The 19,384-nt window shown below is 41.0% G+C and overlaps 1 protein-coding gene across 8 annotated transcripts in view; it reads left to right on the plus strand.

Moving 5' to 3' along the window:
• The window catches only part of RUFY3 (RUN and FYVE domain containing 3), a 133,430-nt gene extending 114,046 nt beyond the window's left edge, over positions 1 to 19,384 (plus strand). For 4 of the 8 annotated variants that reach the window (XM_073637369.1, XM_073637402.1, XM_073637422.1 and 1 more), the window contains exons 13-18: positions 1,893 to 2,012; positions 7,866 to 7,992; positions 12,239 to 12,312; positions 13,213 to 13,246; positions 15,329 to 15,403; positions 18,718 to 19,384. In XM_073637369.1, the coding sequence (XP_073493470.1) occupies positions 1,893 to 2,012; positions 7,866 to 7,992; positions 12,239 to 12,312; positions 13,213 to 13,246; positions 15,329 to 15,403; positions 18,718 to 18,858 (571 nt within the window). In that variant the 3' untranslated portion in view covers positions 18,859 to 19,384. Of the gene's footprint in view, positions 1 to 1,892; positions 2,107 to 7,865; positions 7,993 to 12,238; positions 12,313 to 12,972; positions 13,072 to 13,212; positions 13,247 to 15,328; positions 15,404 to 18,717 lie in introns of those variants that run through there. The other 4 variants (XR_012247144.1, XM_073637379.1, XM_073637389.1 and 1 more) reach the window with 4 other exon arrangements.

The following is a 19,384-nucleotide window of genomic DNA, read 5'->3' on the forward strand; positions in this document are numbered from 1 at the left end:
TAACAAGCTGCCAGGGACCGAGACTGTGCTGTAGACTAGTCAGACAGGCAGGTTCCCGGAGGCTTCCCCCACTCGCTGCCCTGGATTGACAGGTCTCCCCCTATGTACGTGTGTAGGGAGAGACCTGTCAATCCAGGTCAATGAGCGGGGGAATCCTCCGGGAACCGACCTGTTTGACTAGTTTCCTGTGCACCTCGGTCTCCAGCGGCTTTTAAGGTTTGTTTTGTTTTTTTTTCTCTGAAACACCACAGCGTTTCAGAGTCACACATACCTGACCAGTGTCTGATACATGCTGTCCGTGGATCAAGCAGCATGTATCGCCTGTCAGGTTCCCTTTAAGGAAGCAGTCCCACAAAACTTTTTATTGCCTAAACCTATATATGTAGTGTAATGTAATTCTAGTAATATACTCCCTGATCGGCATCTTCCCCAGTTATTAGCACTGATCTGGGCCTCTTCTGGGTCACGTGATGACTATTCCAACTTTCCGGATCACTCTGTGCTCCGTCAGGTGGCTTTTACAATGTAAGTCTATGGAGTGTCAGAATGAGGATCCATACGTTTACATTGTAAAAGTGGTTTTCGGCTCTTGCATAAAACCCCAGTGTGATGTGGCAAGTCTAAATAACCATCATGTGACCCAGAAGAAGACCACAGCGGTGCTGGAACCAGGAAAGACTCCGATCAATTAATATATTACGTACTTACAGTATGTACGGATTTGTGCAATAATAAGTTTGGTGGGAGTGCTTCTTCCCTCGACATAAATGCTGTAAGGAGAGTAAATGGAGAAGGTGGTGCTGCTTCATTTAGCGTCTATTAGGCTGATAGAAACAACTGTTGTACATCGACTGTGTCAGTCCTGTAGACATTGAATAGAGCGGCACTATATCTGCTCTACCACCACGTCATTTGACATTTTCCTCATTGCGCAGTGGTGTGTGGACCCCATTCACTTCAATATTAGCTGAGCTGCAGTACATATGAGCGGGGACTACTACACTAAAAGTATGGAGCCGTAACACCGCAGCTCCGTACAGTGTACATCCAGCCACCGCAGGATCTACAGTCATCGATATCCAGAGTCCTGGACAACCCCATTAAGCAATTCTTCTATTGTCTTTATACATTACAGACCTTCAGATGTTAAATATAGGTCTGGATAGAGTTGCGTACACATTATAAATCGAGATAAAGCCATCAGTCATACATCACTTAGTGTAACATAACACAGAATAAGTATTCAGACCTGCAAATATACTGTACAGTAAAATTAATAGATTTTTTTTTTGCAGTAGATTTAAGGCTAAATTCTGTGTCCAACATCCACTCTGTCTGCACATAACCTAAAACTAGTTTTAAAACATCCTAAAAGACATTCCTCCTAGGAGATGGCAAAATGAATATTGTGACTCTAAAGATAGTTTAATGCATCTAGACAAAGGAGCCTTACTAGTATGTCTAACCTTCTTTTTTTAATTCTCCATTCAATTAAATGAGACTGTATACGTAAAGAGGAAATAAGACAGTGTGAAAGTGGGAATGACTTTATCATCGAAGATCCATGCAATGTAGAGTTTTAAGAAAAGATTGAGAATCCTTATTTCATGTAACTACTAACACTGACGTTTAGACTATATTACATGTGATATGAATAGATCAGTTTTTGCCTGCTTCACCTTCAAGTTTCATTAAATATTATGTAGGTTTCTGTCATTTTTCTTTTTATTCTATCCATTTTCCACCCTTTTTTTTACTTTTGTTCTTGTTTGAGTTTTATGTTCTATTCTAGTCCATTTGTTATACCCACCACCTCCATTGCCTTTTGTTGTTTGTTTTTTTTTTTGTTTTTTTTTTTTTTTTTATTACCCTTTCATGTGAATCAAATCCAGATTGAAAGTGGCTGAACGAGATCGGCTGGAGGCCGAAGAAGCCAACAGACTCTTCAAGCAAGAGTTTGGGGACAAGATTGAGAGTCTACAAATGGAAGTGGATCAGCTCCAAAAGCAGTGGTGAAGACATGATTGCTTGGTGTAGTTCTAGTCAGAAGCAGTGGTGATGCTATCTGGGGGTCTCTGGTGCCACGCATTTCCTAACCTCTTGCAGGTGGTGATATCTTTCATTGCACCCACATTAAAAGATTTTAGGATATTGTCTTCCAACTCTCAAGATGATCTGAACCTCTCTCTCAGGTTAATAAACAATAAATAGTAACGTTGGCATTGTAAGTAAAAGTTGTCACAACCTGCAAAGAACATAAAACTAATAATATTTAATTGTGTTCTTGTATAATAAATAAATTTCATGGCTGATATTGGTGTACGTGTCTCTGCCAGTCTTTATTCTGCAGTTCGTTTAATCATTGTCCATGCAGATATGGGACCTATAAACTCATATAGACAACCAAGATTACTTAGCTTCTCCTATTTTGATAACTTAAAGGTAATGTCAGCAGTTTTTTGCTATGTAATCTGAGGACAGCATGAGGTAGGGGTTAAAACACAGAATTCAACGATGTGTCACATGTCAGGCTATGTGCTGTTTTTTACTTGGATTGAAGGTTTAACCCCTTCACGACCTGGGGATTTCCCTTTTTTGCACTTTTGTTTTTTTGCTCTCCTTACTCCCAGAGCCATAACTTTTTTTATTTTTCCGTCAATATGGCCGTATTGTGGGACGAGTTGTATTTTTTAACAACACCATTGATTTTACGACATGCTGTACTGGAAAACTGGTAAAAAATTCCAAGTGCGGTGAAATTGCAAATTTATTTTTTTTTTTAAACAATGTCCACTTAATGCTAAAACTGACCTGCCATTATGGTTCTCCATGGCATTACAAGTTTACAAGTTCGCAGATACCAAAGATGTACAGGTTCTTGTTAAAAAAAAAAAAAAAAAAAAAAAAAAAAGGGGGCAATCTTAAGAGACCAGTCGCATCTCCTTTTTTATTTGGGAATCTGGGGCTGGGTGAGGGCTTATTTCTTTGTGAGCCGAGCTCACGTTTTTATTGATATAATTTTGGAGTAATTTACGATGTATTGATCGCCTGTTATAGCAATGTTGCGTTGATCAAAAAAATGCCATTCTGCCGCTTTGATTTATTTTTTTTTCTCGTTACGCCATTTACCGATCTGATTAATTGTTTTTATATTTTGATCAGGCGTTTCTGAACACGGCGATACCAAATATGTGTATTTTTTTTATTTTTTTTTATTTATTAATTTTGATTGGGGCAAAAGTGGGATGATTTGAACTTTTTATAGATATTTTTTTTATATTTTTAAAAACATTTTTTTACAATTTTTACCTGTTTCAATAGTCTCCTTAGGAGACTAGAAGCTGCGATTTTCTGATCGCTTGAGCTATACATAGAAGCCCTGCTATGTGTAGCAGAATTGATCATCTGCTGTGAGTGTCGGCCACGGGGCGGCGCTCATAGCAGATCTGCAATGACAACGACAGGGGTCTCCTGCAGACCCCAGGTTGTCATGCCAACCCATCGGCGCCCCGCGATCATGTGACGGGTGCCGATGGGTGGAGCCAGTGACGCTCTTCCTGCGCGCTCATATTAACTGCCGCTGTCAAAGATTCCACCTGTGGCTGTTAGAGGCACATGACAGCTGATCAGATCAGCTGTCATGTGCCTGAAAACATGTGGGCTCCGCGCCGGAGCTCGCGTCACAAGGGGAGGTGACCTATGACGTACCTATAGGTTGTGAAAGGGATAAAAACCTGGTGATTATCATTGCTGTGGCTAGCTGGCACACGCTTCCATGTCTGACTCCACCCCCTTCTGTGATAGGCAGCTCACTGTCTACAGAGTATGTACACACAGAGCCTATTGTGAGCAGGGTTAACTTTCTCAGCTCTGCTGCATTGCTAAATCTAAACACTCTTGATTGTGTCAGAACGGCTGCTCCCAGTAAACGAAGTGATACTTCGTTGGATTCAGGGTCTCTGCCTACATCATGCTGCTCTCAAGTGAGGTAGCAAAAACCTGCTGACAGATTCCCTTTAACAAGCATAATATCATGAACAAGATAATGATAGGCAATGTAAACCTATTTCAATGTAAACCACATGCATTTGGATTAAAGGGTCCCATAACTGTATTCTAGTTTTATAGCTTTGCTTTCTGCTGCCTTATAAAACATTAAGCTTACAAAACAATGCATCATTTAGATTTTTGACGTATAGGTTATATGAGATAATAGACAAAAATTCATAGCACCCCCTTTGTGCATGGGCTGTGTCTGTTACTGCAGTTACTCACCATTTAAGTGAATGTAACATCCGGTACAAGAAATAGACAAGAGTGGTGCAGTTTCTGAAAAAAATAGAGGCAACCTGTTTTAAGGGTGGTTGTTGATCCTATCTTCAGGAGCACACTGCTCCCCAGCCTCCCGACTTCCTGCTCTCTGGGGGCTGTGTGCTTCTGAATGATTGATAATTTCAACCATTTGCCAGAAGTGTTTGTTTCTGCAGCATAGAAGGAACATATGGGCACTGAGGTTGGCACCTGTGAAGTGACCTGGCTAGCTTCAGAGCGGCTCTTAAAAACACACACTCCTTGCCTAGCTAACTAGTCACCTCTGGTAGACTGAGTCTAGGCAATGATCAGTGCACAATAGAATTTAAAATCCCTCCTTTCTTTAGAACAGAGAGGACTTTTAAAAAGAAGTAAATCATCAAGTTATTTCTATTTACAAGCACTTTGCAATTTTGCCTATTTTTGATGAGTAAACTGAGAATTCTGTACATAAACTGCTAGGAATAATCACAGCTACACTACTCTTGAGCTTCCTGCAACTTTGATATTTTTATAATGACCCTTCTTAGCAATACACTAATTAGTGGTAGTAAATAAGTTACTATTTTGATGAATATTTGCTGCTTTCCTGTTCTTCTGTAACACATGGTCACCATCTGGACTACCCCGCAATGCAATAATCTAGCAGCATAATTGTGCATTTGTAGTTTTATTAATCATGGGAATCAAATTGATCCTGAAAATCCTGCCAGTTATTCTTCTTTAAGCCTGAAAGAACATTAACCCCAGAGACAATGCTGATGCTTTTCTGCTTCTATATATGTCCATAATATTCATGTAGATGCTCACTATAAGTTTAGAAGGAACCTTTCAGTTAGGAAATGATGTGCAGTCTGGGTGGGAGAAGCTTAACAAATTGATAGGTTTGTGGGGAAAAGGTCCAGTATTGACAATATTTTATTCATTGAAATCCCTGCTCATTCTGGGTTTAGCAGTCGAGGAAGTGGCCTTAATCAATGGATGGCAGCATTTCCTGTATAAGGCTGTGTGCCCACTATGCGTTTTTTTAAGCGTTTCCGCAGCGGCAATTCCGCTGCAAAAACGCATGGTAGAAGGCCTGCCATGTTCCCCAATGATAATCCGCATGTGCTGTGCACATGCTGCGGAAATTTCCGCTGCAGATTATCATTGCGGAAAAATCTGCAGCACTACCAATTATTTTGCGGAATCGCTTTGTTTTCGCCGCCATTGACTTGCATTGGAACGCATGACATCTGCATCACTACATCTGTACATGTGGATAACATGCAGTTCAATGTGTGGATGGTACCCGGGTTTAGAGAAGAGGAGACTCTCCTCCAGACCCGGGCACCATAGTACCTGTAAAAAAAAAGAATAAAATATACATTATACTTCCCTTTGGATGGCCCCCGGTGTCCTTGTCCTGGCTTGCCGGCAGCTCATGGTAGACTAAAAGGACCTGCGGTGACGTCATTTAGTCATGACTAAATGACGTCATGGTAGGTCCTTTTAGTCTACCGCGAGCTGCCGGCAAGCCAGGACGGATCGGATAAGGACATCGGGGGCCATCAGAAGGTAAGTATAATATTTATTTTTACCATTCTTTCGGTCACACTATATAAATCCATGCTGGTTGCATGGATTTATATAGTGTGACCAAGTTGACAAGCACTTTCCAAGTGATGCTAAAATCGCTTGGAAAGCACTTGACAACCTTCATGCAGAAATGCATGTGAAGAACGCTTCACATCCGCATGTCCCTGGCAGGAAAAAGGCATGTACAATCCGCATGCGTTTTTTCTGCCAGGGAGATGCAGAAACGCTCAGGAAAAAATCCGGAGCATTTCTGCATCGTGGGCACATAGCCTAAATGTAGAAACAAAGATAGCTGGAAATCACTGATTAATACATCCCCCCCACCTGATGTTCTGTTTTGATTTTTATCTCGTAAAATGATACATCAATCTGCTTGACTTTTCCTGCTATAGAACACTGTGGTGTCTAATCAGGCTGCATATACTGTGTGACTGGTTGCCTTTAAAGGGAACCTGACAGCTGGTACATGCAGCCTGATCTAGAGGCAGCATATATCAGATACTGGCTGTATGATTTCAGCCACACATATTTAACTCTGAAACACGACGGCATTGGCATTTCAGAGAGAAAATTAATATAATAGCCGCCAGGGACCAAGCTGCATGGGAGACTACAGTAGTCAAACAGGTGGGTGCCCAGCGACTTTTCTCTCCCTGCTGTCCTTGAGTAACAGATCTCTCCTTACAAGTGTACACAGGGTGTCGCTTCAGGGAAGCGGGTGGGGAGAAGCTGCGTGGGACCTGCCTAACTGACCAGTCTTCCATGCGGCTCAGTCCTTGGCGGCATTTAAACTACAGTAAAGGCCCGGCACACTTGGCGACGCTGCAACGATCCCGACAACGATACGACCTGTCAGGGATCTTTGCTGCGTCACTATGTGGTCGCTGGTGAGCTGTCAAACAGGCAGGCTCACCAACGATCAGGGGAGCAGCGACATCGTGGAAAGAATCTTTCCATGATGTCCTGCTCCTGGTTACGAGCCTGCTGAAGCAGGAGCAGGCTGGTAACTATGGTAAACATCGGGTTACTAGGGGCACACGCGCTCCTAGTAACCCGTTGTTTATCATGGTTACCACTCTGCTACAGTAAGCGGGAGGTTACCGCTCACTTTAGCAGGCTCGTAACCATGATAAACAACGGGTTACTAGGTGCGCGTGTGCCCCTAGTAACCCGATGTTTATCATGGTTACCAGCCTGATCGCTGCTCCCGCTGGTCACACACAGCAATGTGTGCTGACCAGCGGGAGAGCAACGACCAAAAAATGGTCCAGGACACTTTGCAGCGATCAGCGACCTCACAGCAGGGGCCTGATCGTTGCAAAGTGTCACACATAGCGACATCGCTGGTGAGGTCGCTGTTGCGTCACCAAAACCGTGACACAGCAGCGATCTCGCTATGTGAGACGGGGGCTTAAGTCTTTCTGTGAAATGCTGCAGCGTTTTAGAGTTAAACATATGTTGCTGAAATCATACAGCCAGCTTCTGATTCGTACATAGAGTTTAACAGCTCATCTACATATTAAGAAAAATGTGGATTACTCTGGAATAAAACATCAGGTAGCAGATATGAACGTATTCCTTTCTTCAGCTTCCTATGACCTGCATATCCTTATAGATGGCTTAGGAGGGTTGATCCTACTGACAGATTCCCTTTAACGTTACAGCTTACTGTATACGAATCAGCAGCTATTTGAGATTTACAGCTAACGTACATTGAGTAATTTAGTAAGAAGTAGGGAACACATTTGTCATAATTGCAGGATCAGACTACTCAGGTTTTGTTTGTAGTCTGTTACCATAGAGACTCATAAAATATTGCATTAGATAACAACAGTGCAGAAGCAGGACATTGTAAGGTCACATCTTGCTTAATGCAGGCATAGCTTCATAATCTAGTAAACTGTTTGTAATGTGAAAAATGCATTTTGTTGTAATGTAACCCAAAATTGTTTTCTTTTCTGTTTTTTTTTTTTTAGCGGTCAATATGAAAAGGAACTGAAGAAAGAACGAAACCAAAAGTCTTCTGGAAATCAGAAAGAGAAAAGCCAGCCTGAAAATAAATACTCGCCTCTACGAAAACCACATTTTCTGCAAAAAAACATGGTGAGAACTAGAATTGATAGGTCAAGCAGTTCAAAACACGTACGACATCCGACGTACATGTATTGCCCTGCGGAAAATGCGTTCCCGTAAACCACCGTACATGTATGGCAGAGAGATCGCGTCGGCTCACTTGCAGAGCCGGCGCAATCATCAGCGGCTGTGAGCAGTAGATTTTAGCTGACCTCCCACGATCAGTGCTAGTGCTGATCGCAGATGTTTAACCTCTCTAATGCCACTCTCCATAATAACAGCGGCCTCAATTGGCATGCAGCGGGCGGGAGCTCCCTCTCTGCTTTAATCGGCACAAGGCTATCGCGTTGTGCGGATGGTCTCCATGGTGACCCCGGGCCGAAAGATTGCTGCCCAAGTATGGTGGCTTGTAAGTTGCTGCCTTGAGCAGGAGCTGACAGGCCTCCTCCCTGTGTGTGAGACACTGATCTAATACCCTGCAATGCAAAAGCACTGCAGAGTATTAGATCAGGGCAAGGAAAGTTGATGTCCCATGGAGGGACTAAATAAAAAAGTTTTAAAAAAATTTGTGAAAATATTTAAAATCACAAAATAAAAAAATTAAAAAAACATTTTGCCATAAAATACATATATTAAAAGGGTTGTCCACTACTGAACATGAAGAGGAAGCCAGGACTGCAGCTGATCCCAGACTTCCTCTTCATGTTCAGTTTGTCCAAAGGCGGGGACAGTGATGCCAGCGCTGATTGGGTTCCCGGGATTATGTGTTATTCCACCGCATCACATCCCCGGGACTGCGAGTGCCACCACCGCTGGACCGGCATGGGATGTGAGTATAGGTTTTTTTATATTATTGGGGCCGAACATTTAGTTTAAGAAGGGGTTGTCCTAGTAGTGGACAACCCCTTTAATGTAAAACAAAAATAAACAAAGTACACGTTACACAAAACAAGCCACCATAGAGCTCCATCAGTTAAAAAAGAAAAAAAAAAGAAAATAGCTAAAGCTCTCGGAATATAACAATGCAAAAACAATTCTTTTTTTTATAAAATAGCTTTTATTGTGTAAAAGCGGCAAAACAAAAAAATACGATATAAGTGTGGTGTCTCTGTATTCATTCTGACCCGAAGAATAAAGTCTTACCAGTTTTACCACATTGTGAACGGCATAAAAAAAAATTCCTGAATTGCTGGTTTTTGTTCATTCTGTCCCAAAAATCGGAATAGAAAGCAATCAAAAAATTTTATGTGCACGAAAATGGTACAAAAAAACCCTTCAACTCCTTCCACAAAAAACAAGCCCTCATATGACTGTCAGCAGAAATATAGAAAAATTGTTAGATGGGAACCCCGATGTAAGTGCTCAGCGTAGCGCGCAGGATAAATGTGATCCAAAATGTTAAGGTAAATGTTCCCAACAAAAGCTTCAACTCAGTCCACAAAAAAAGCAAGTCCCCACTCAGATCCGTCAGTGGAAATATAGGGGGCTTCCACCTTACTGGTAACACAAAGCCTCTGTAAAAGCAAAATGGCTCCCCCCAAAAGAAATCCAGCTAATTCTGTGCTCTCAAATCCAAATGCTTCCCCTCCTTCTAAGCCCCACAATGTTCGTGCCTAAATCACATTTAGCATCCACATGTTTGCCATTTCTATAGCGACGAGAGCCCACTTAATTTACTGGGTGCGTGTCTCCAGAATCACTAGCTGAGCACTACAATGTACTTGGCACTACAATTGTAGATTTGCAATTTTCACTAAGCGACATGTTTCTGAAAAACACCCATGGAGTCCAAATCATCACTACCTGTAGATAAATTCCCAGAGGATTGTTATTTCCAAAATGGGGTCACGAGGGGGGATCCTGCTCTTATCGTACTTAGGGATCTCGGTATATGGAGTCTGCAAACTATTCTGTAATAATTTTTTCTCCTAGTCAAAATAGCGCTCCGTCCCTCCCGAGTCTCGCCATGTGGCTAAGCAATACTGTACAGCCACATATGAAGTATTGCCATGTTCAGCAGCAATTGTGTGACAAGTTTTGGTGCCATTTTTACCAATTTCCCCGTGTGAAAATGTAAAATCTGGGGCTAAAACAAAATTTTTGCAGTAAAAATATACTTATATTTTCTTCACTGCCCAATGGTAAAAAATTCTGTGACACATACCCATGGTGTCAATATGATCACTGCGCCCCTAGATGAATTCATTGAGGGGTGTAGTTTATAAAATGGGGTCACTTATGGAAGGGTTCTGCTGTTCTGGCACCTCAGGGGCTCTGGCAATGTGATACTGCACCCGCAAATCATAACAGCAAAATCCGCATTATAATATGGCGGTTCTTCACTTCTGCGCTTTGTACTGTGACTCAAAAGTAGTTTTTGACCACATATGGGGTATTGAGGTACACAGGAGAATTTGCACAGCAAATTGTACCGCTCATTTGCTCTTTTGAAAATAAAAAACTTGGGGCCAAAGCAATATTGTAGTGGAAAAAAATGGTAATTTACCTTTCACTCAGGCCAATGTTATACAATCCTGTCAATTGCCTGAGGGTTAAAAGTGCTCACCACACTAGATAAATTCCTTGAGGAGTCTAGTTTCCAAAATTGGGTCACTTGTGGGGGGTTTCCATTGTTTAGGCACATCAGGACTTTTGCGCTCCAAAAGTCAAATGATGCTCCTTCACTTCCAAGCCCTGCCGTGCGCCCAAACAGTAGTGTTCCACCACATGTGGGGTATCTGTGTACTCCGGAGAAATTGCACAACAAATTGTATGCTCCATTTTCTCTTGTTACCCTTGTGAAAATGAAAAAATTGGGGCTAAAGGAACATTTTTGTGGGAAAAATGAAAATGTTCATTTTTTTCCTTGCACATTGCTTTAATACATGTGAAGCACCTAAAGTGTTAACAAACTTCTTGAATGTGCTTTTGAGCACTTTGAGGAGTGCAGTTTTTAAAATGGTGCCACTTTTGGGTATTCTTTTGTCACATAGGCCCCTCCAAAGAAAGTCACTTCAAATGTGATGTGATCCCTAAAATTGGTTTTGTAAATTTTGATGGAAAAAGGAAAAATTGCTGATCAACTTTTAACCCTTCTAACTTCCTAACAAAAAAAAAATGTTTAAATGATGGTGATGTAAAGTACAAATTTGAAAATATTGTTTATTAACTATTTTGTGTGAGGACATAAGAATTAAAAGTTTGAAAATTGTGACATTTTGTAATTTATTTATTTTTTGCCAAATTTTTGATATTTTCATAAATAAACGCAAATCATATCGACCAAAATTTACCAGTAATATGAAGTACAATATGTCACAAAAAAACTGTCTTTGAATCATTGGGATCCGTTGAAGCATTCCAGTTACCACATAAAGTGACGCTAGTCACAATTAAAAAATTTGGCCTGGTCAGGAAGGTGAAGGGGGTTAATGTAATGTAGTGTATTATTTAAAATAGTCCTTAAAAAGGGTACTTTGGGGCGATGGGATGGGACTAGGGTAATGGTTTAGATTCATGCCAACATTTTCATTTTATTAGTGTTTTTTTTTTTCATATCTTCACCGAAAGGTCAGAAAATACCTCCTAACATTTATTATAGGGCAGGTTTACAATCCAGAACCACATCTCCAAGCAATGCCACTAAGAAAGTGGTAATTAGGAAAAGAGGAGCCCATCATCAATGGGCTAAAACATTGCACATGTACAATAAAGATGTTTGATCTTTGTGGCAATGTTAGCAAACATCAGTGTGTGAGCCCAATTTTAGGATTTGGCTTATTTCATTAACAAGAGACTTTTCATCATATCTAAACCTTTCAAGAGATGTCCTTGATCAGCAAGTGCATGGGTAGCTTTTACCAGCGCTGAAAGTGGTTCTGGTCTGAACACAAACAGGCCCATTTTACATAAATGTCACTGACCAGCACGATCTGTATTTTTCAGAACAAATGCAAACTGTGACTGGTATCTTCTTCAATTCTCTATAAATTGTCCCACAAATATACATTAACCATAAGATCAGCCACTGTGGCATTACCCTTCTTTTGCCATAGGGTATAGCTTTTATTTAAATGGTCCCCGCTGTGATCAGATGCTTTAGCATGTTATTAGTTTTCTGTAGCCCTTTTGTAGTCAGTCTCAATGTTGACTATTTAATGGAAGTTCTCAGTGAGGGACCACTCTAAACCTTATAATCCTTTTTACAATTGTTTTTAATCCAAATCCGTTTTTCTGAAAAGGTTCCAAAATGCGTAACAATTTTTTTTTTCATCAGAATACACAACATAAAGGAGCAGATGAAAATGTGAGACAAGCTGTGAATGAAACAAGTAGCACTACACCAAAGACGTATGTAATGTTTAAAGCTAAGATGATATTAAATGCAGCAGAATTTGATTTTCTTGTATTATTCTTTATGTTCTTGTCTTGCATAAGCTGTACATACTCCACATCTTTACCAGTTTAGGCAGTTCAGAATATACTATATAAGGTCTTTTCCACCTTTTTTGTAGTGCATTGGTTATTTAAATGATGAGGATAGGTAATGAGAAATTAGATGCCAGGTGAATTCCAAGTTTTAGACTGGTTAATGTTTTGGAGGTGGTTTGTATCTAACATATGACTCTATGTCGATGGAGAGGGCTCAACAAATGCTCACGCTGTGATACATTGTATATATCGCAGCAACATCCAACCAAAGAGAGAGCTACGAAAGTACAGTATGGTCACCTAAATGATAATTACAGACGAGGTCAGTAGGCCGGAGTCAGCTGTTGTGAGTGACAACTTACTGTACAGCTCTACAAAAGCTATTTTATGCCCTTCAAGCCCAAACGTAAAAAGTGAATGCACCTATCTAAACTAATCCCTGAAACAAGATCCTGTTAGTCGTTTTGCCCTATTTTTTTCTGAATATTACTTTGTCATATTACCTTTTACTGTGACATTCGGGAATTTAGAATGAGACTTATACCTAGCAGAATACTACTTTTTTTTTTCTCTGTATAGGAAAAAGTGGCAGACTACAGACCTCTTTCCAGGGAAAAAGTAGACTGGCATATACCTGCCCAGCGGATGCCAAAAGGACACTATTGTGGCATTCACTGGGTAAATGTGGCTTTAAAGATACCGTAGGCTTATGTGCCGGGATCTTTCCATCTGAAATGTGTGCTGTTATCAGAGCTTAAATTTGCTTAGTTTTTACATGTCCCTACTGCTCCAGTTATTCTACTTTTTTTATTTTTTCAGTACAACATTACCTTCTATCAACCCAGAGAGTGAGGTTTGTGCAAACTCAAATGTTCATTCACATGGTTGTGTACAGCATGAAACCCAACAGTATGGTATTTATTGATGGCATGGTTAAACAGAAAATAAGAAAGCGGAGATTACCAAAAGGGAGGGGATGATGGCATAAGTTCTGTGGTAATAAAACACCCATAGGTTTAAAGAGTAACTATTGTTTTCATTTTTACTTCATAAATCAATAGTACACATGCATGAAAAAAAGCAACTGTGTAATATATCTGATCAGAGAAATCTGCTCTATGCTCAACAAGTAAAGAAAACCGCAGCACTCTCTGAAAGCTGCTCGAGTAGGGTCCAAACCCAAATACAGTCTGAGAAAAACGTCGGCACTCGGTATAGCTCTTTTGAACTTCAAGATTTTAATATCATAATGTAAGTGCAGTCCAGGAAAACAACAAACGTTTCGGCCTAGATGTCCTTCATCAGTGTGATCAAACCACTTATGGAGATCAGTGAAACCGGGGGATGGGCAGACACTGGAACCAGCAGTGGACACTGCTTTTGAGCCCCACACTGTATTGGCAGGTGAAACAGGTCCTACTAACCTTTCACCTTTGAGACATAGAGTCCAGGCCATCCCCCGGTTTCACTGATCTCCAAAAGCTGTTGGATAACACTGATGAAGGCCATGTAGGCCGAAACGTTTGTTGTTTTTCTGGACTGCACTTACATTATGATATTAAAAGCTTGAAGTTCAAAAGAGCTATACCGAGTGCCGAGGTTTTTCTCAGACTGACTCATCAGTCCTTACTGAGAATATTCTCAAAATTCTCAATTTCCAGAAAAAATCTTTATTCAGTGAAGAAAGAATAGCAGATGGCAGTAACTACTGATAAGATCTGCCTCTTCCTCCTCACTCCTGTCTGAATCTTAACAGTAGTGATTGTCATCTCCTATCTCAGTAATGGGAAAGTCTGTCTTCACTGAATACACATTTTACCTACAAATTGAGAATTTGGAAAAATGATCCGTTCAGGAGGAGAAAGAAGCCGATTTCCCTGGTAAGATATATTACAAGGATGCTTGTTTTCACGTATACCACTGATATATGTAATTGGTTACTCTTTAAATACACTTGGTCACCAATACATGTATTGTTGAATAATATATTGTTTTTTAGCTGGAAACAAAACAAAGGGCCAGTTGGGTATTAACCTACTGACTGATCCATCTGCTATTCTTTCAAGGACAGCTTCTGTCTTTTATAAAAAAAAAAAGAAAGCTCCTTTTTTCCTTCAAAAAGTGGGTGATCTTTGTCACTTTGACAAGCATGAAGGCTCCATTTCGCCTTTTCTTTCCACAGCGACTGGCATAAGCAATGTATAGTACACTGAATAGACGCTGCCAAGCTTATTTGAAAAAGGATTGTGGATCTTAATGTCAGTAACTCAATAGATAACAGGAAGTTCCATAGTTAAATGGAATCTGTCACCAGGTTTTTGCTGCTTCATCTGAGAGCAGCATACTGTAGGCAAAGTGACCCTGAATTCAACGATGTATCACTTAATTATTCGGCACAGGCGTTCTGACACAGCGTTTTTAGATTTACCAATGCAGCAGAGCTGAGAAAGTTAACCCCGCCTACAACAGGCTCTAGGTGTACATAGATATAGGCATTGAGCTGATAATCACAGAAGGGGGCGGAGTCGGACTTGCAAGCATGTGGCCAGCTAGTCACAGCAATGTTAATCACAAGGTGATTAAAGCCTCAGTCTAAGTAAACACGAGCACACAGTCAGACATGTGACACATCGTTGCCTACAGTGTTTTAACCCCTACTTCACGTTGTCTGCAGTATACATAGAAAAAACTGCGGACAGATTCACTTTTAATACAGTTGAAAAAAGACAAATGTGCATCAAGATCAAACGAGGGATGGGAAAGGTCAAAGGGAAGGGCATATACACAACCCCAGTGCATGATCCAGTCCACCCCAAAGGTTACTAAATCCCCCAAAAAATTTCTGTAGCAGCTCTTGCTCTCATCCGCCAAAATAAGGTAAAACTGCTTTTGCCACACATACTAGTATATAATATTCCTCTTATTACTGTACTAGGAGAAAGATGGTGAAACAAACATTCTTCAAATGTGTCAGCTGTGTCGAGAAGAATCCAGCATCTTGCTTACAAAGGTAATCTATACGTTCGCTTATAGCTCATAACACATTAGGGTTTCCACTGGGCATTTCCACTGTAGACCTCCCACAGTGCTAATGCTGCTGTTGATGTTGAAATGTTGACATTAAAGGGAATCTGTCACCACATTTGACCTATGTAAACTATTAATATGGACATACAGGTTATAGACTGCTGAAAAGATTCCCACCTGTATGCCCCATATAAGTTGATAAATCATCTTTTTTCACTTTATATAAATGACCTCTTCCAGGCTCTGGGGGGGATGTTGTCTGGAAGATAACTCTGCCTCCAGAGATTATTTTATATGAAGGGCGAGTTACCAGAGTGTGATGTGTAATGGCCGCTCTCTGCTCTCCTGATCTCACTGCAGAGCTGTGTGTGATTATACCTCACACATCTGCAGGTTCCTGTCACCGGTCCTTCTCCAGTATCACACAATCAACAGAGCAAGAGAAGAGTGAACAATAACCAGACCTTTATTATAGGCAAAACTGAAAGGTCCACATACAATGCACCACACAGAGGATAAAAATAGTCCAGAAACATTAAAGCAGTCCAGTAATGGGACAAACGCCCTGGGAGAGGAGTCCAACAATCCAGCAGACAGAGGATAAAATAGTCCATATGTTTCTCCATATATGTTCCTTCCAGCAGGATTTCCAAAGTCATCCAGGTTTCTCCCATTCTCTGACATGCTGTCCTCACGTCATTGTCCCACACAGCATGTAACCAGTGTCTCTCCTGGCTGTGATATTTAAAAGTCCCTCATTCACAGGTCAGGGGGGGAGGTGACATTGTGGGTCTTCCATTGTTTTACAAAATCACCAAGCTGGTTCAATATGTCCTTAGCATATTAGCAAATAGAATTATTCAGGCTAAGTGCCCACGTAGCGTTTTTCAAGTGTATATGCTGTGGAATTTCCGCAGCGTAAACGCTTGTTAAACGCTAGGTAATCCGCCCCCCATGGTCCCCAAGGGGATTCCGCAAGTTCTATGCCCATGCTGTGGATTTTTCCGCAGCGTTTATGCTGCGCTCAAAAATCTGCAGCATGTCCATTAATTTTGCGGAAGCGCGGCGTAATCGCCGCCATTGACTTGCATTGAGACGCACATAATCCGTGTCAGTACATTTGTACTCACGGATTATATGCGTTTCAATGTGCGGAGGGTACCCAGTTCTGGAGGAGAGGAGACTCTCATCCAGACCTGGGTATCATTGTACCTGAAAAAAAAAGAATAAAATAAAAAATAAAGTTTATATTCACCTTCCGACGGGCCCCGGTCTCCTTCCCTGTGCTTGCGGGCAGGACTGAAGGACCTGCGGTGACGTCACAGTCATGTGACCGCAGCCCCTTCAGTGCAGTGTCCCGCAATCAGCTGGCAGACAGGAGCGAGCGCAGCTACACACGCCGGGCCATCAGAAGGTAAGTATAGGTTTATTTTTTATTTTTACCACTCTCTCGGGTCACACTATATAAATCCATGCTGGTTGCATGGATTTATATAGTGTGACCAAGTTGTCAAGCACTTTCCAAGTGATGCTAAAATCGCCTGGAAAGCGCTTGTCAACCGGCATGCAGAAACGCATGTGAAAACACTTCAAATCCGCATGTATTTGGCGGGAAAAACGCATGTACAATCTGCATGTACAATCTGCATGCGTTTTTTCTACCAGGGAGATGCAGAAATGATGCAGAAATTTTCTGCTTCATTTCTGCATCGTGGGCACATAGCCTCACTGACCCTGTGCACAGATAACAGTATAATAAGCTGTGGGTGCTGATATCATGAATAACAGCTATTAATCAATTAACAAATAACTCATCCTACAAGAGAAGTCAACTTGTGATGAGCGAGTATATTCGTTTAACCCTTTCGCCGAGTATACTCGGCCGAGCACCGAGTATTTATAGCGTGCTCGGGCTTTAAGTTTTCCTCGCTTCGTGAACATGATTTGCGACTGTTTGACAGATTTAATACATGTGAGGAATGCCTGTTTTTCCAGCAGGCAATAGAGGTACACATAGCAGCAAGAGAACACTATAAAAATCAGTAAAATATAAATATACACAAAATGATACCATATCACACACCATCACAGTTCCTCTCGGCTCCAGCTTCTCTCTCACAAGGCAGACGGGGTTACAATACTGTCGCAATGCAGCAGAGCTCAGAGAGCTGCAAAAAATGTGTTGGCAAGAAGACAAATTTAATTTCCCCTGTTCTGTGTTAGTTACTTGTCTCACATTTGTAACTCCCCCTTCATGTAACATATGCTAGGGAGGCAGAGTTATCTTCCAGGCAGCGTCCTCCCCATAGCCTGGAAGAGGTCATTTACATATAAGAAAAAACGTGGATTTCTCTGGAATAAGACGCCAGATTGCAGATATTAAGGTATCATTTTAATCACCTTCCTATGACCTACATGCCCATATAGACGACTTAGGAGGGTTGATCCTACTGATATATTTCCTGTAAGCCACATATCACCCTTGGCTTTGGAAAGGGTGACACTTGCAGTTTACATTGATATACTGCAGATTTCAAATCAGCAGCCCCAGACAATTTACACTGATAAATTAAAATCCCATACACCTCATGCTACGGCAATTTGAGGCGTATTCATCCTATTGGAACGTTACCTTAACCATCTTTAGTATCTGTTCTGAAAACACTACCCTATGTGAGCTTAAAGGCTTGGGACTGAAGAATGACAAAAGATTTCCATCTCAAGTGATGTGAAATGTATAAACAGGTTTATGCAACATAATGTAGAGGCCGAGACCCTGATTCCAGCAATGTCACTTACTGAGCTGTTTGCTGTAATTTTGTTAAAATCATTGTTTTATCAGCAAGTGATTATTGCTAGTGGAGTTTTAAACCTGCTGCCATGTAGTCTGCTATATTCATGAGCTCTGTATAGTCCCACCTCTACCACTGATTGACAACTTTCTGTGGATACCGTGCATAGGCAGAAAGCTGCCAATCAGTGGTGTGGGCAGGGTTATTAAGAGCTCAGCATTCAAGAGACTGGTGGTTCTGTAGCAGATAAAACAGCGATTTTATCAAAACTGCAGCATGAAGCCCAGTAAGTGATACATCGCTGTAATTAGAGTCTTTGACCCTACATCATGCTACTGTCAAATGGGTTAGCAAAAACCTGGTGACAGATTCCCTTTACGTCACTAATGATAGGTGTACTAACACTAATAGCAGGCTACGACTGACATTTTAGCTAACCATGCCCTTTAACAATTGAGTTTAAGATTTTTCTCACTTCTTTTTTTTTTTTTTTTTTGCACTGCAGAATGAATGCAAGAATTGTGGCGGGATATTCTGCTCCACCTGTTCATCTAATGAGATTCCTCTTCCATCCTCTATTAATCCAGAACGAGTGTGTAACCTCTGTTACAAGAGACTGATCCAGCAGTATTCTAGTCCATCCTAAAACAGAGCATTGTATGAACTTGCATAGAAACTGGAAATGACTCCAATCCTGCACATACTAAGACATCGGATCCGTGTTGATTAAGATGTTCCTTGTCAAATTGGATTATCGATGTAGATTTTCTTTTACAAATGGGTATGACCGTTACCCCTATACGCACTCCTTGAGAAATGTCCATTTCTTATCAGGGCATCAAGGCTGACATCAACTTTGTTACTGTAACCCAATGTGAGAACGCTTTTGCTGCTGAAATGTTGTATGAAATTATGTACATTTGTATTGAATTTTATTTTTGGTAAAAGTAAATCGTATAATCTATGTGAGAGGTCAATTGTACCTTTTAGCCAAATACATGCCCTTTATCTGTTCTTATTACTGGATAAAATTACCGCATAAACATCCACTTCCCCGACATGAGTGGACTTAGCACTTCTGCTGTTACAAGAATCTGTCTGCACTCTTCCAATGAATAAAGTGAAGAGAGTTTGGAAAAATGCATATCGGAAATTAAATTTGTGCAATGAAA

This window comes from Phyllobates terribilis, unplaced genomic scaffold (genome assembly GCF_046119375.1).
Source record: "Phyllobates terribilis strain yellow unplaced genomic scaffold, ASM4611937v1 Scaffold_1__5_contigs__length_1240528914, whole genome shotgun sequence".
NCBI lineage: Eukaryota > Metazoa > Chordata > Amphibia > Anura > Dendrobatidae > Phyllobates > Phyllobates terribilis.